This window comes from Equus quagga, chromosome 4, assembly GCF_021613505.1.
Source record: "Equus quagga isolate Etosha38 chromosome 4, UCLA_HA_Equagga_1.0, whole genome shotgun sequence".
Lineage (NCBI taxonomy): Eukaryota > Metazoa > Chordata > Mammalia > Perissodactyla > Equidae > Equus > Equus quagga.
In genome coordinates this window covers 135,570,528-135,587,486 of record NC_060270.1, presented here as the reverse complement: position 1 = coordinate 135,587,486, position 16,959 = coordinate 135,570,528, and the positions used below count along the sequence as shown (strand labels likewise).

General features: G+C 43.0%; 1 protein-coding gene across 9 annotated transcripts in view; it reads right to left on the bottom strand.

The window, feature by feature from the left end:
- Nucleotides 1–16,959, bottom strand: part of SPATS2L (spermatogenesis associated serine rich 2 like) — a 165,567-nt gene that overhangs the window by 60,395 nt on the left and 88,213 nt on the right. For all 9 annotated transcript variants that reach the window (XM_046658652.1, XM_046658646.1, XM_046658651.1 and 6 more), the window contains one exon: nt 2,975–3,083. In XM_046658652.1, the coding sequence (XP_046514608.1) occupies nt 2,975–3,083 (109 nt within the window). The remainder of the gene's footprint in view (nt 1–2,974; nt 3,084–16,959) is intronic.

Below are 16,959 nucleotides of genomic sequence, written 5' to 3'. Positions count from 1 at the left end.
TCTCCTCATTCTGTTCGCAACTTGCAGGGTGAGAAGGAGGATGGTGTATATGATGTTTGCTCTGCTCGCGTCACTGTGGACAGGAATGGGACGTGCGCTTTGCAAGGCCTCCAATTTGAGACAAAAGCTCATCATATGACAAGTTGAGTCCCAGGTTCTGTCAGTGCCATTCACATACATATGTGGAACTGGGTGGACTCAGAGGAAAAGCCTCACCTGATTAAGTTATAAAATATTAAAAAAAAAAATGTTTCACCACTGGTTAGCTCTAATAACTGTCCTCACGTCGTCTAACAAAGTTCTTCGTTCGTTCCAACTGTGCTGTCGGGAATTTCAATGATAAGTCGCCAGTAATGAGTACATCAGCTGTTTTCATATAAATAGGTACTTCTAAGAGAGGAGCTCTTAAATGTATTCTTTCAACAATTTTAAACATTTTCATACAATCTCATTATCCTAATAGTTCTCTACAATGAGAATGTTGGCTAAGCAAAGATAAACTTCAGGCTGGTCTTTCTAACAAATTCCAAATTAGCAGGACAATTATTGAGTCCACTGTCACTGTCAGATAAGCAGAAGGCCGTATTGCTTTGACTCATGTTTAGACAGGCTAATTATTCCTCTCTATTCCAAGCTTCCAATGCATCGCCCCTCTTAGGCTTTTTGAGTTACATGGACTTGAAATAATAAGACTGCTCTTAAAAGTAAGCTATAATTCAGACTTTTTATTAACTGGGCTGGTTTTTCTCTAATTTGCCCAGGGAATTAATGTTTCACAGTACTTTCCTTTTGAAGAACTTCAGGCAGTCACTCACTAGGTTTCTCAGTAAGTCACGCCAGTGCTAATAACCATTAGGGTAGCTCTTACTTACAGCTAAACTTCAGTTTTCCAAATAAAATTAAATTTTTAAAAACGTTAAATACTGTTCTTTTTAATGAGAGGAAGGAGGTGAGTTGCTTAGTGCTTTAATTGCAATATTCAATTATTCCTCTAATTTTCGTATTTTGACATAAATTTTATTTGCAATTTGGACAATAAGCTTTTAGAGAATAATTCTGAAGAAGAAACACCCACGTTTACAGAGCAGTTTGAAAATGTTATTATTAAATTTTAATCATATGAAACTGCTTGGAGATTTTTAAGCCACTGGGAAATCGTGCTTTCAATATGCCTCCTAAATGATTCCTAACACATATTTTTGTTCTCAGTGGGTTTTAAACAAGTTTTCCAATTGGTCCCCAACCAAAATGATACGAGGTTTCTCAGCAATGCTTTTATGGGGGGGGGGGGAGGTTTGGGAAATTTATTATTTTTTTTGGTGAGGAAGATTCACCCTGAGCTAACATCTGTGCCAATCTTCCCCTAGTTTGTATGTGGGATGCCCCCAGAGCATGGCTGACGAGTGGAGCAGGTCCTCACCCGGGATTTGAACCTGTGAACCCAGGCCGCTGAAGTGGAGCAAGCTGAACTTTAACCACTTGGCCACTGGGCTGGCCCCTCAATGAGTTTTTTTAATGAGCTCTCAACACTGACAAGGTGAAAATTTCAAGAAGGACAAGCAAGGTGTTCCATTTAAATACAAACAGATTTGCTGACAGTGTATCAATTCCTGAGCATCTGTGCCGCTCATCAGGGTCACTTTGTAACAAAAACTTTCATTGTGGGGCCTCCATCCAGGTGAGGGTGGGAAGGGATGGGGATAAGAACCTCCTTCCTCTTCTAAAGCTTTTTTCCATGCAAGTGATGTTGGCAAGTGAAAGCTGAAAAGAGAGTTTATCTGAGCCAGGATGTGAATATTTCCAAAGTTTTTTTCTTGAGACAAATTGCACTGAATGCTACAAAGTCGGATTAATATCACATTCTCTCCTATTTGTTTTTTATGACTAAAGATTCTAGATCTGCTAATCCACAAAGCAGGGAAAAACAGTAAAAAAAGTTATGCGCGATGGGTCTGCTTGCAGGTCTGTTTTGAATGGTCATCATTTTTTAATTCACTGGGACCCTGAACCTTGACTGCAGATAGCAGAATGTGAGCCTGTTGCCTGGTTCCAAGACCTCGCCTGAAATGCAATTACACTTGTAGAATCTTAGCAAGACGATTCTATTCCTAGGAAAATAAGTCAATCAAACCATCCTTAACAAATAAAGTGTAAATAGGACATAACTGAGAAATGTGCTGTCTTCCCTGACTTTGTCAGATTATGTTTAGCTAGTCCATATTTACAAAATAGAAACTAACACTAGGACAAAAGACACACGGTAACCAAGGACAAGTATTTTCGTGAATGGAAAACTTACTTAATTTGATTAGAAGAGGAGAATCTCCCCATAATTTACAGGAAATCTAAAGCAGTAAGTTATCCATTTACAGGATAAACACTTTCCTGAGACATTAGATTCCACAGCATCACTAGCAATGGGCTGTCTATACTAAAAACAATTTTTTTTTTCTTAAAAAGCAAAGGTTCTAGAGGTAGGAAATGAACTGATATTCTGATTGATTAGGCAACCTCAAAATCATAAACTAAGGATATTAAAGAATAAACTAGTCCTCTCAGACTACGTAAGCATCAAGTTCAAGGATTCAGTCATAAAGCCAAGTAGAATTACGCTGGTTGACGAGAAGGCTTTCCAGATCAGGAGTGCAGCATCATCCTCTGCTCACAAGCACACCATCAAACGAAGGGTGCGTTTCATAACAAAGCGGAGTGACTGGCGGCCAGTGGAATTAGTAGCATTATAATAGGTCTCCTTGGGAAACTATCTACAGTCTTTCTTTTTTTAATGATGGAGAAAGAACTTTAAATTCTGCTCTTCTTGAGTAAGGATATGTGTTTTTAAAGCCTATCATATTTTTATGAGAATTAAAGTATTAGTAACTAATTGGTCTTCAACGCATTTAAGGAAACAAATGCAGACTACATGGTGTATTTAGTTCTAACATCTTCCGGTTCAGGGGACATGTGTACTTACCATCCACGAAGGCCTGTACTGCTTTGTCTACATTAAAATCAAACTGTTGTAGCACCAGGACTATTTCATTATTGCTTTTGTTGGGAACAACTGATCGAACTGCATAGATCTGTAAAGGAAAAAAAAGGGAACACACTTTAAATATTTTTCATCCACGGGTCTCTCACTGGAAAGAATCAGAACTGTTAGCAAGGCCTTGAGAAGCCAACCAATCCATCTTCTTGCCGTCAAGCACATTCGAGGCCTTTCAGACCAGTAGACTTTCATCCTGGCAATCACCTTGATACCCTCTTCATTTGTGTACACATTTCTACAAAGATCTCCTTGTTAGGACTTCAGGAGCAGGCGGGGAAAGCCGATTCTGCTTTGGCAGGCTCCCCCTCCCCTGGATTCCAGATGCAGACAAGCCATGTTTTCAGTGCCGACACAGATCAGCTTCTGTCTCAGGCCCTCCCCTCCACTGGCTCAGAGGGTATCTTTGGAAAACTTACAGAAATAGCCTCATGCCTCAGCTTCTCTTATCTGCACAGTGGAAACAGTCATCTCAAAGTTCACAGAAGTGTGTTGTGAAACTCCATTAATGTAAACAGAGACATAAAAACGTGGGGCATTGTATTTTCAGAACGGCAGTCTTAGCCATCATACAAAAAATGTTCCCAAACACACTTCTGAAAGTAAACATTTAAAATATAGTGAAAGAAAATGGGATTTCAATAGATTAGGCTGATAGTCGATTTTTTTTTTTTTAAGATTTTATTTTTCTCCTTTTTCTCCCCAAAGCCCCCGGTACATAGTTGTATATTCTTCGTTGTGGGTCCTTCTAGTTGTGGTATGTGGGACGCTGCCTCAGCGTGGTTTGATGAGCAGTGCCATGTCCATGCCCAGGGTTCGAACCAACGAAACACTGGGCCGCCTGCAGCAGAGTGTGCGAACTTAACCACTCGGCCACGGGGCCAGCTGCTAATAGTCGATTTTTAATGACCTATAAGTATTTCTTAGTCAACTTCAGAATGTATTCTTTCTTATAGCCTAACAGAATTAACTGACCTTTAGCTCACAGAACTTGCAATTACTGCAGGATGTTCTATCAACTTTAGCCAAACCTGGCTCACCCAGCTTTCTATCAAGGGGATCACCGAGCTGCTACTGACAAATACCAGAGGCCTGTGTGGTGCAAAGGTACCTGGCATCCATGACGATGATCATGAAAGCTCTGTACAGTCTTTACATGTTTTCATTGGCGGTTAAATTATAACCAGTTGAGTTTTAGAGTTACATGCAGCCTACTGTAATCAGATTCATGGGCTATGGATTACATGGCTATGACGTGTGTAACGTGACTCTATTGATCACAACATTTAATTAAGCAGTATAGCCTATTTCCTAACTATGTTTGAAAATAGGCAGCCTACTCCATATAGATCTATATATAAGAGTATTGAGATTATAATGAGAAAATAGCATAAGCTATGGGTATATGACTTGCAGAGGTTCTGACACTATGGATCAGAAGCTGGTTTTGATGCTTGACATTCATAAATTCTAAACGTTTGGGTGTTACTGAGGACTCATATGTATATATTTGTATATATGCTACTCAAAATTCCTTTAATTTTTTCCTATTCTCACATTTTATGGTTCTTAGTTCTTGTAGCCTTTGTATTAAAAAAATATTCTTCAAATCTAAGTTCCTTCTCACTTTTTCTCTTTTCTCTTTTTAAAAATCCATTCAGCGACTATTTTTGAACGCCTGTTGTGTGATGAGGCACCACTCCCTGGAACTTACAGCCTGGAGGTGGTGTACACACTGATCAAATGGTCACAAAAACAAACAGATACACATGGTGTTAAATGCTATAAAAATCACGGGACGGGAGACTTGACTCTATATAGTCTGCTGAGATCTGAAGGACAAGTTTAGAAGAGATGGGGGAGGGGAGGAGAAAGGCATTTTCGGCTGAGGGAACAGCATGAACGAGGAGCAAGGCACAGATGAGGGGGGAGTAAGGGGGCGAGTATGGAGGGAAGCAGAAGCTGAGGCTTCCAGAGCACAAGGTGAGGCAGAGGTGGGCAGCGGCCAAATCATGCAGGGCCCACAAGGCCGTGCAAAGGATTTAGATCTCGTGAGCACCCCTCGACCATTCGTTTGTTAAGCTGTCCTTTCTTCTTCATTCATAGTTAGAAAGATAGCTTCCTCTCTCTTTTTTAAAAAGTATATATAACATTGTATAAGTTAAGGTGTACAATGTGCTGATTTGATACATTTATATATTGCAAAATGATTACCACCATCACATTAATGAACGCCTCCATCTCGTCACATAATTACCATTTCTCTTTTGTGTTAAGAATATTTAAGATCTACTCTCAACAACTTTCAAGCATATAACACAGTGTTATTAGCGATAATCACCATGCTGTACATTAGATCCCCAAAACCTGTTCATCTTATAACTGGGAGTTTGTACTCTTTGACCAACATCTCCCCATTTCTCTCTTTTTTTGAGAGAAGCCAAAATGTGGGGGTGAGGGGTGGAGGCACAAAACTGAAAACACCTGCATCCAGCCCAGGACAGCCATGTGCTGTGTATCCAACAATAAATCATATTGGCCTGGTAGTTTCCAGTGCATTGGAGTTAAGTATAAAAATGACATGTTGCCCTTCTAATGTAGTTCTTCTAAATAAAATTCTCACCTTTTAAGCCACTGTGGTTGGTTAGTATTATATAAAATTTTTAATAACTACCATCATTATTACATCAGCCATGCCCTTTCAAATAATACAATGCTTAGTTACCGAATACATTAACTACATTATAGTTACACAGACCAAAGTTTTCAATCCACCCACATAGTTGTCTGATCAGTAAAGACCCAGAGTTATGGAATAAACATAAAATATCTGTTCTCCCTGCTTCCAGTCTTTCTTCTGCAAAACTAAATTTGTTTTATTATGTTAAGGCAAAACATAATATAAGCGATGGCTTACGGAGACACTTCCTTTTTAGATGTTTATACTACTCTTGCCTGTTTCTCTTTAAAAGAAAAAAAATTCAACCATGGTCAGGTAGAGAAAACATCTACCCTTGTCATTTTATATATCCTAGCTCTGAATGTATCCTTAGAAAATTGTCCATAACTGCGTCCTGATACCAAATCTAACTGTGAATATTGCATACAATTCCCAGAGGAAGCGTTTAATTAAGACAGGAACGTCAAGTTTTAAAGAAATGAGGGACAAAAGGAAAAAATAATTTCTGCCTATTCTTAGATATTCCATAGTAATGTTGAATTCTAGCAAATTTCCGGGCCAAGCTCTGTTTCTGCTTTAATTACTCAGCTTGGCTAATGTGAAGAGAGTAGTAGTATTTTTCCACCTTCTTATTTATAAATTCACTACATTCATTTTCTTATGAAAATGTCTTTGAGAAGATGGAGAAATCCTGTACACTCGTATGTGCACGTACAAACACAGGAACCTCACAGTGTCACTATTCATCATGCAGCTGAGTCATAAGGGGTCTAAGCATTTAAATCTAAAAAAGACCTCATCATGAAGTAGCTTTAACCATAAGGTGTGGATGACAAGGGCAGCGCTACAGTAAGGTTGTGTTGAAAGTCTGCCTTTGCATTTGGAAATGGAGCTCCTGGAGGAAGGCATCAATGAAGGCGCAACTGATGGTATTTTGCATATGGGGAACTCATAAAATTCACGCCTGCAATGGCTGTTTTGCAGAAGCTGTTTCTGGCGCCGCTTCAGACACACAGCCTTTACTCCACGGCCCCAGCCCCAGCTGGTGTGCCTGATGCTGCAGCTTCATGCCGAAGCCCACTGTTTGAAGCTGCACTTGACTGCAGCCCCCAAGGGTTCTCAGGCCATAAACAGAGTGGTCCAGGAGGGCCGGCCAGGCAGTAGCCCAGGCTGTTGGGGGACGGTCGAGACCCCTAGTTAGCAGTTCATTTAGCAACTGCTTCACCTTCCCCAAGTCATGTTTCCTTGTTTTGCTTCTACTAATTTAAACCTGGTTTGGCAAATTCAGTTTGCTATTGAGAAACCTGCCTTTTGCACCTCAAACGCTGTTCTGATTTTCCTTCAGTGTGTTTATCTCCGACCCTCTGCTCCCCAGAACTTTCTGTGTGGCCCAGCAGGGTCTGCCCGGCTCTGCACAGGCCCACCTGATGGCATCTCGCCTACACAAAGCTGCAAGGGAGCGGCTCTCAGGAAGCGGCTGATTTCAGCTTCCCGAGTTACCCGCCCCCTGAGCCGAGCTTCTGCTTTAAGAGCCGTGAGCAGATTTCCTTGTTCCCATTGTGCATTTTTTGGGCCCGTCTGTGATGACTCCTTAGAAATTCTTCTTGGTTTACTGATGAGTCACTTAGACTACGTGTGAGTTTCAAAAATGGTTCTGACCAAAGTTTTCAATCCACCTGCACTGCTGTGTGATCAGTGATGACCCAGCACCATCAAACAAACATCAAATAACTGCTCTCTGCTTCTGGTCTCGCCTGGGCGCATTCATGCCCAGACTGCTGCCAGACCGCTCTTCCTAAAGCAAAATCAGGACCATTTGCCCCCTTCCTTAGGAATACAGTTAAGTCTCTACAACCTGGCGTTCCAGGCCACCAACAACAGAGCTCCCACCTGCTCTTCCAAACGCGCCTCTTGCTCTGCCCTCTACAGGTAAGTGGGAGCCCGGTGCTGGCCTCCCACCCCACCTCTGTGGGCTCTGCCTTTGACCTGAGATGTGTCTGCTTGTCCAAATCTTATACTCGAGCTGAAATGCCACAGGTTCCAGGAAGTCCTCTGGACCGTTCCCTGCAGGAGTGGCCCCCGCCTCCTTTCGGTTCCCACAGACCTAGTCAGTAGGGTCTCCTAACACCCGGCACTGCCTACTTTACATCCTAAGTGTGGTGGAAGCTGTGTCTACCAGATGGTAAGCCCCATGCGGGGAGAACCCTGCTCTCAGATGCTCTTGCATAATCACCATGCCCACGCCTGAGTGACTAATAATGTGCATGTGGTAGGTATGTAAGAACTATCCGCTGAATGAGAGAATGCCAATTTGCAGCTACACCAGGCTGCTGTTTTGAGTCAAAGGAGTATTCCACCCACGTGTTTGGACCGTCCCGTCGCTCTGCAGTTACCACAATAACAGGCGGCGGAGTCTCAGCTGACTGTGATGTGACGCAGACGTTATGTGAGTAGCGGGAATAGACACACGTTCTTAAAATTTCAGTAACAGAGGTGGGAAGGACATTTACGAGACTTGATAATTTCATTTTCTTTATAATGAGGTACTCATGGTATTTTGTGGAGTTTAAAAAATATGACATAGCAGGGGGCTGGCCCCGTGGCGGAGTGGTTAAGTTCGCGCGCTCTGCTGCAGGCGGCCCAGTGTTTCGTTGGTTCGAATCCTGGGCGCGGACATGGCACTGCTCATCAAACCACGCTGAGGCAGCGTCCCACATGCCACAACTAGAAGGACCCACAACGAAGAATATACAACTACGTACTGGGGGGCTTTGGGGAGAAAAAGGAAAAAAAAAAAATATGACATAGCATAGTAACTGCCTATCCTTCCAAAGCTCAGCCCAGCAGACAGATATTGTTTGAGCCCCCACTAAGTGCCAGGCATGAGGACACAAAGGGGAAGCAGGTACAGTCCCTGCCCTGTGAGGGTCAGGGTAGCAGTGGGGCCAGAACCGTCTGTACCTGAAAGTGCGTAATAACACTGCACTGTCTTTAGGAACACGGCAGTGCGGTCCCACAGAGGAGGAAGCACCAGTCTGCCCGAGGGGGAGAATACTTTACAGAGGAGACAGCCAAATATCATGGAGGGGGCTTTGGGATCAAACAGACCTATCTTCTTCTTGGCTCTGCTACAAGCAAACTCTAACCTTGGATGAACTGCTTCAATGGTTGAAGCTCGGTTCCATAGCTGTAAAACGAGGCTATTACCTGCTAGAGTCTCAGTAAAAATGAAAAGAGATGATGCATGTAAAGCATCTGATATAGAATTTGGCATAAGTTAGCTGTTCAATAAATTTTTAAAAGTAACAGAACATTTACATTGGGCCACGAAGGACAAGGGTCTCCAGGTGTAAAGGTGGGCGTGTCTTTGCAGTTGAAAGAACATGCGGCTAGAGTGTTGGCCAAGACTTCCCTGGGGGAGATTGCCTGTGTACCTCCCTCTTTAGAACCTTCCTGCACAGCCTCGCTGAGTGGTCAGTGGGCCCAAGGCTCTCCTCAGTCCCCTCCTCTCCTGCAAGCTGACTGGTACCATAAGGAAGCCCATCTCTAGGGTGGCTAACATGCACTTTCCCCCTCCTCTCATTCTTTCATTTGTTTACTTACTAAGTGCTTACTAGGATTAGGCACTGTACTAGTGGCTGGAGACAACAGTAACAAACAAATATAGTCACTACCAAACCAAAAGAGGAAAACAGAAATAAACATGTAAATTAAAAATATATGTAACTGCAGCTCATGCTAAGTGAGTGCCACGAAGGAAGCGATCAGAATACAGTGGCAATGACTGGCGTGGTCAGGAAGTCACCTGGCTGGAAAGACAATGGGGGCCAATCAGATTCTCTGCCTTGGAGTCTGGACTCTTCAACACAAAGGGAGAGAACAGAGTGGACACGGAGAGGGGTCGTCTGGAGCCGCCTCACTTCCTGCCTTTCCTGCTTCCTTAACCTTTCCTGAATTCCCACGAGTCCCCACCAGACCTTCATGATAACTTCTTTTTCACTTGTGCTAGTTTGAGAGCATTTCATTTTATAGAACAAGTATCGAGTGTTTAGAGGCAACATGAATATCTAGGGCTGAAAATAAAAATAATAAAGCCAAATAGTTAATCCAATTGGCAAAGGGGAGGAATGGACAATTTTAAAGATAAATCCAGTTAGAGTGTGAATGACAGGAGAAGCGAGTTCCAAGAGCCTGCTCACGTACCTCTTCTAGCACTCATGTTGCCATAATTATTTACCTACATGACTATTTGCTCCAGTGGGATGTGAGCTTCTGAGTGACAGGGACAATATCTTTACATCCACAGGGCCTAGACCAAGAGGGGGCACTCAGTAGATGATTCATAAATGTTTGCTGAATAGATGAATGAATGACTGAATGAACACAAGGAATTAGAGAGTCGAGTAAGATGGTCATTGAAATATTCCAGTTTTATTGATCCATTTTTTTTCAGTGCATCTGTGTAATTCAGCATAAAGTACTACACAGTATTAAAAAGTATTCAAGCCCAAAATGTATGGAGTACCTCCTACATCCCAGACACTGCATGTGGCTGGTCCTAGCCTTGAGGAGCTTGCAATCCTGGAGGTGAGCTTAATCCATCCTCTACAATAAGGACAGTGATCAAACAGCCAGCAACTTCCTTTTCACACCAGTGAGAACCAGAGTTATTTATTGCTTTGCCATTCCTGCAACTCTGAAAGGAATGTTATGATCAGCTTTGGTCACATTTCTCAAACGCTGAGCCCTTCAGAGATGCCTTAAGAACAGCTCCTCTGTGCCCGTTTTGCTCCACTTGCTGGGCCACTAATATTATCCACACTAATGAAGGCGGTTCTGCCATGAATCTTCTTGGGGAAGAAAATATTCTTTGCAGACCAGTACCTTTGCATCATGGATAATTCTATAATCTAATTGCCTTTTCTAACATCTAGTTTCTGCCAGCAAAAAAAAATATGGGTGAGGTCATGTTCTACTTGGCTGACTTTTTGGGAATTAACACCAGGGATACAAATCAAAATTAACTTTTTCCTTTTCGGTAGGAAACCAGGATTAGAAAGAATAATGAAGATTGGAAGTTGAAAAAAAAAAAACTCAGTTTTCATAGAACTGTGGGACTTTTAAAGTAGAGTGGATCTTAGAGATAGTCTAGTTATGGCTTCTTAAACTTTAAAGTACATTCAACTCACCTGGGGGGCTGATTAGAAGGCAGATTCTGACTCAGAGGATTGGGGAGAGCCCGAGACTCTGCATTTCTTACAGGCTCCCAAGTGATAGAGATGCTGCTTGTCCAAGGATTTCGTAGACAGAATAATGGCCCCAAAAGACATCCAAGCCCTAATCCCCCAGACCTTGTGAATTTGTTAGGTTTTCTGGCAAATTAAGGCTGCAGACAGAATTAAGGTTGTTAGTCAGCTGACACCGAGAAGGGGGAGATTATCCTGGATATCACAAGGGTCCTTATACAGGGAAGGAAGAAGAAGAGAGGCAGTGTTAGAGTGATACAGTGTGAGAAGACTTGACAGGCCACTGCTGGGTTTGAAGATGAAAGGGGCCATGAGCCAAGGAATGCAGGCACCTTCCAGAAGCTGGAAAAGGCAAGAAAACAAATTCTCCCCTCCAGCCTCCAGAAACGATGCAGCCCTGCTGACAACCTTGATTTTAGCCCAGTGAAACCCATTCAGATGTCCAGTCTCCAGAACTGTAAGATAATACATTTGTGTTGTTTTAAGCCACTAAATTTGGAGTGATTTGTTACAGCAATGGGAAACGAATACAATGGACCACACTTCCAGGAACAAAGGTCTACTCCTTTCTTCCTCCTAATATGGAGATATCTTTCCCTTTCCCACCAACTTTCCTCTTTTTAAAAATACACCTTCCAGAGGGCAGCTCACCCTGCCCCCTCCCACACATTTTGAGGGAATTCTAACAGTTCATTCATTCAAGCCAGATTTTGTGAGAGAAAGTGAGATGAATCTGACACAATCTTTGTCCCTACAGAGCTGACAAACAGTAGGAAAATAAGTCAAAGTCTTAAATAACAAGTAACCCAAGAGTCATTCTGACCACAGCATCCTCTCTGAATCTCACCGGTTCCCTGTTCTTTCGTTCAGCACCCTGGACAGGTTCCCTGTGCCTTTCAGGAGACTCTAACTGGCACCTTGGCTTGGCGTCTCCTCTCTCCAATCCACCTTAAAACATCACTCGCGACTCATCTCCTCAAAATGCCTGCACATGGTCACTGACAGAGGGAAGGGGCTGGCAGTGAGGATGACTTCGAAGAGAGGAAAGACAGGAGATAAATTAAGAAACAAAGTCCCAGAGACATGAAAGCAAATGGAATGAAAATCCGTGTGGAAAAGCAAGCTTTGGAAAGGGGAGGTTCTTCTCTCCGTCTCCCAGAACTCTGAGAAAGGAGGAGAGGAGAGAAAGGAAGAGCTAAGAGACAATAAAAATTTGAGATTGTGAAGAGAAAAATTTAAGGAAATTACTTCCTTTGACTGGGAGTTTTAGAGTTTGCTTTACGGCTAAAAAGTAGAGAAAGGTTTAAACCCACTTTATGGGAAGGTGACAGGAAATGGCCTTGATGAATGGGGGAATGCTCAGCAGGATTGAGGGCCCACCCACTAACGCTGGATGGCACAGATTTGTCAGGGACCCAGTCTGCATGGCTTCCCCCAGCAATTCTCAATAAGCAGAAGCAGAAGCAGAGACAAGGAAGGATCCGAGGTCACAAAGGGTAAGGAACACAGTGGTAGATCCTAGGGCTCAGGGACATGCGGGCTAAGAATCATTAAGGTGGCTGATAAAGGCATCTGTGGTCTATGAAGGGGGATGATGGAAGGGGAGCCCAGGGAGAGGCTAAGAGATGGGAGGGCCTGTGAGGAACACAGAGCAGATGTTAGGGAGAGTGAGAGGATGAGAGAGGTCAGTGAGAAGAAGGATGTAGCCAGGGAGGGCATGTTAGATACTGCCAGTTCTTAGTCTTAGTTCCGCCTTCTGGTGTGTAAGTATAATCCTTTTTCTAAAGACCAGCCCTTCACTTGTTTCAAGAAACCAAAGTGTTCCCCAGAATTCCATCTTTCATGCAGTAAATATCTGTTCTTCAGCAGTTCCTCATAAACGGTACTTCCCAAGCTTCTACCACTCTGGCCGAGTTCCTCTGAGAGTCTCCTGTTGAAATGTGGTCCTATAAATGAAGCACAATGTTCCAGAGGTGGTGGGATCAGAGCAGAGGCCTGTGGGACCTGCACTGTCTTTGTTGGGCCCTCTTTATCCATTAAAGGAATCTAAGATGGCATTAGCACTTTTAGGAGCCACATCAATTACTGGCTCAAGTGGAGCTTACTACGCTACAAACACACTCTGGATTGTTTCTGGGACAAGTGTTCCTGTCCTATACTTGTGCAGTAGGTAGGACTTTGCATTCATTGTTGTTACATTTCTGTCTGTAAGTTCTGACCCATCCTTCCAGCTAGCTGTTATCTTTTAGAACCTTGCTTTTTGCCACCAAACACAGGGAATGCATTAGCCATTCCTTCCAATTTTGTATCACTTAAAAAATTAGTTGGCATTTTCTCTATTTTATCCAAATGATTGATTTGCATTTTGGACGGGCCAGAGCCAAGTACAGAGGCCAGAGTGTTACCACAAGGACTCCCTCAGAGTTGATATTTATCTCTTAATCCATATTCAGTTGTTTATTCTGTCAGTCAGTCAGTCACAATGAATAGACTATGCTATAAGCGGGACTGTAGGCAGTGACAGATACATTCCCTGACCTGCTTTGGAGTTTACAGTTCAGGAAGGCAGAGGTTTGAGGAGTGTTGGGTGCCTGTAACAGGGGGAACTATCCTAATCTAGAGTCAGGGAAGCCCCCTCTAAGGACTGAAGTTCATTTAAACTGAGGCTGAGGGGTGAGTGAGATAAGACAGGAGAGGCGGAGGGGAGAGGAGGTGGAGTATTCCAGGCACAGTGAACAACATCTGTTAACGGACAGGAGTGAGGGACTAGAAGCACATTCAAAGGAATGAAGCTCCAGGACTGTTGGAGCATTAACTGTTTCAGATGAAGCTGGATCAAACAGGCATGGGGCCAAAGCCAGCTGGACCCCGCATGCCGTTTCATCACTTTGAGCCTTATGCTAAGGGCAAGCCATCGAAGGGTTTTACTCAGCGAGGAGTGTGATATTTGTGTGTTTAGGAAGCTCACTGTGGTTTCTATGTGGATGACTTGAAGGAAATCAAATGGAAGCTGGTTAGGATTCTAAAGCAGTATCCAGGGGAGAGGAAATGGACCGAGATGCAGCAGTGTAGAGAATGACTCACAAATGACTTGAGAGGAAGAGATTGATTTGTGTTTAACTAGATGCAAGGAATGAGAAAGACGAAGGAATCTGGATGCCTCCCAGGTTTCTGGCTGGAGTGCTTAGGTGGGTAGTGGGGTCATTTCCAGAGCAGAGGAATCCGTGGAGATGGAGCACCGTGCTGGAAGGGCCTGCGAGGCAGCCAGGTCCAGACAGCTAGAAAGCAGCTGAGTCTATGAATCTGCAGCTCCAAGAAAGAACTGAGCCAGGAATACAGATTTGGGCATTATCAGCATCAAACAGTGCTTCTCAGCCCTGGCTGCGAACTGGCAGCACCTGGATGAGTTTGAACACCATACCTGCACCTGGGTCCCACCTCAAACAATTAAATGTTGGCCTGGACATTGAGGTTTTTTTTCGTTTTCCTAGTGATTCTAATGTCCATCCAGAATTGAGAACTATGAGTGAGAGATTTAAAAGTCGTCTCAGGGAAGGGACAGTGTGGAAGGAAAAGAAAAGAAGGTGGCACAGGACAGCCCTGTTTTTAGGTATAACTAAGTTATACCCCCTATCCACTAAGTTACCCGAGTGCTCTGTCTACTCATCCACATTTTCCATTATTTATGCATAATTTCAAAGACATCAGTTCTAGTTTCGAACAGTTTTACTTTTGGAGAGGGTATTGCGGTTATTTACTGCTAACAAGTAACCCCAAAACTTTGTGGCTTAAAACAACAATCTGTTGTTTTCCAACGTTTCTGTGGGTCAGGAATTCGGGAGGAGTTCGGCTGAGAGGGTCTGCCTTGGGGTCTCTCATGCGGATGGGTGGAGGAGCTGGTAGAGTGGGGCTGGGGGTGCTGGCGCAGCCGGGGTCTGGCTGGGCATCTCTCTCCCATCATGTGGTCTCAGGTCTGCTCCACGTGGTCTCTCCCTGTGAGCAGGTCTGGGCTTCCTCACAGCACAGCCTCGGAACAGTCAGACCGTTTACAGGGCAGCCCTGAGCTCCGGCACAAGTGACCCAACTAGTGAGGAAGAAGCTCAAACACCTGGCTTCGGAAGTCACAGAGTGTCACCTCCTTCCCACTGTCCTGCTCAACCAGTTCCAAAAGCCTACCCAGCTTACAGGGGAGGGGCACAGACCCCCTCAATGGGGAGACACCATTGCAGTCTCTGCAGAATACAAGTCTGCCTCCCAGGGCTAAAAACAACCACCGCCCAGATTTCTTTCCATCGATTCTGAGTCTATGTTTTGTCAAGTCACTGAACATTTGAGGAAAAAAATGTAAATTAACTTAATAGTTGCTATAATACTAAATGAAAATTGATGGTTTAAAGAAGTCATATAACTTCTTTAATCCCTAGAAATAAGCCTGATAACTTGACTTGTTGTAGAGCAAGAGATACTCAAATGGACTTTTCTCCTGTCCAAAGAAAGAGTAAAATTAAAATCAGATAACCAAAGCATCTTAAATCTTTTAATTTAGTGCATGGTAAAATTTTCATATCAGAACTCTCACCTTGACTCTGACACTTGCAGGTGAGATACAGGTATAGACATAACTCTCAGATGCCTACTATCGGTAGCACCTGCTCTTCTCATCTATACGGGGATGAGCAGTGGCTTCACACACACTTCATGTCACCCGTTTCCGCAGCTTGTGTTCAGTGTATCCCGGCACGTTTTCTCTAATTGTGCTGGATTCTCCCTCACATTTTCCCAGAACTGCCAGTTAGTCTTGCACATAATTCAGGGCAGCGGCCATCCTGAGTCCATGGGAAGTCGGTTTTCAGCCAGCCGGTTACACCCACACAGTATTAAGACTTAGGTAAATATTCTGTCTGGCTACTCTCTCTGATGAAATCCATTATTGGATTTATTAGCGAAGACAAAAAAGGCAATGTTATTTTTACAAGGCATTTTGTTTTTGGTATTTTAATCAGAATAGAAAAGTAAGATACTTTTATCTTCTGCTTCTAACTTAGCATATCCAGTAAAAATCTTTCCTCATTTTCTTTCAAATTTAAGGTCTCCACTTGGGGGAAAAAAGCTAATTATTGACATCTACACTCCTGGTGGGTTTTTTTCCTGCTTATTTCCTGAATTTTTCAGATAAAGAGTACCATAAATGTGTACGTCACTATCACCCTTTAATCAATACCAGAATAAAGGAGTTAATTACCCATTAGTCAATATCAGAATAAAGGAGTTTGGTTAATCGCTACATTATGTCAACCTTGGGTATTTCTTGGCTGTGGCGTGAAGGAAGGAGACAGTCTCAACACTACGGACACCAGGAATATGCTTCCTCTGGAGAAGCGTATTTGTCCCCCTCCATACTATGTTTTATTCTAACAGATTTGACCAATTAAAAAAAGCCATACTGGTTTAAATATTCATAAAAATTGTCATCTTACTGACTAGATTGTGTTTTCCCAATAATTGTATTAGTTTGGTTGTTTGCTTTTCCTCTAACAGCAGTAAAAAGAGTTATAACTAGTTTGTGAATTCAACCTTAGTCAAATAACTAAAATTACAGTTTGAGCCAATAAAAAAATTAACATAGTCTATTGAAGGATGAGTAGATAAGGAAGATGTGGTACATACATACAATGGAATATTATTCAGCCTTAAAAAAGGAGAAAATCTTGTCATATGCAACAACATGGATGAAACTTGAGGACATTATGCTAAATGAAACAAGCCAGTCACAGGACGAATACTGCATGATTCCACTTAGATGAGGGACCTAAAATAGTCAAACTCATAAAAACAGAGAGTAGAATGGTGGTTGCCAGGGGCTGGGGGAAAATAAAATGGGGAGCTGCCATTCAACAGGTAGAAAGTTTCAGTTTCGCAGGATGAGTAAGTTCTAGGATCTGTTGTACAACGTCGAGCCTAGAGTTAACAATGCTGTCCTGTCACTT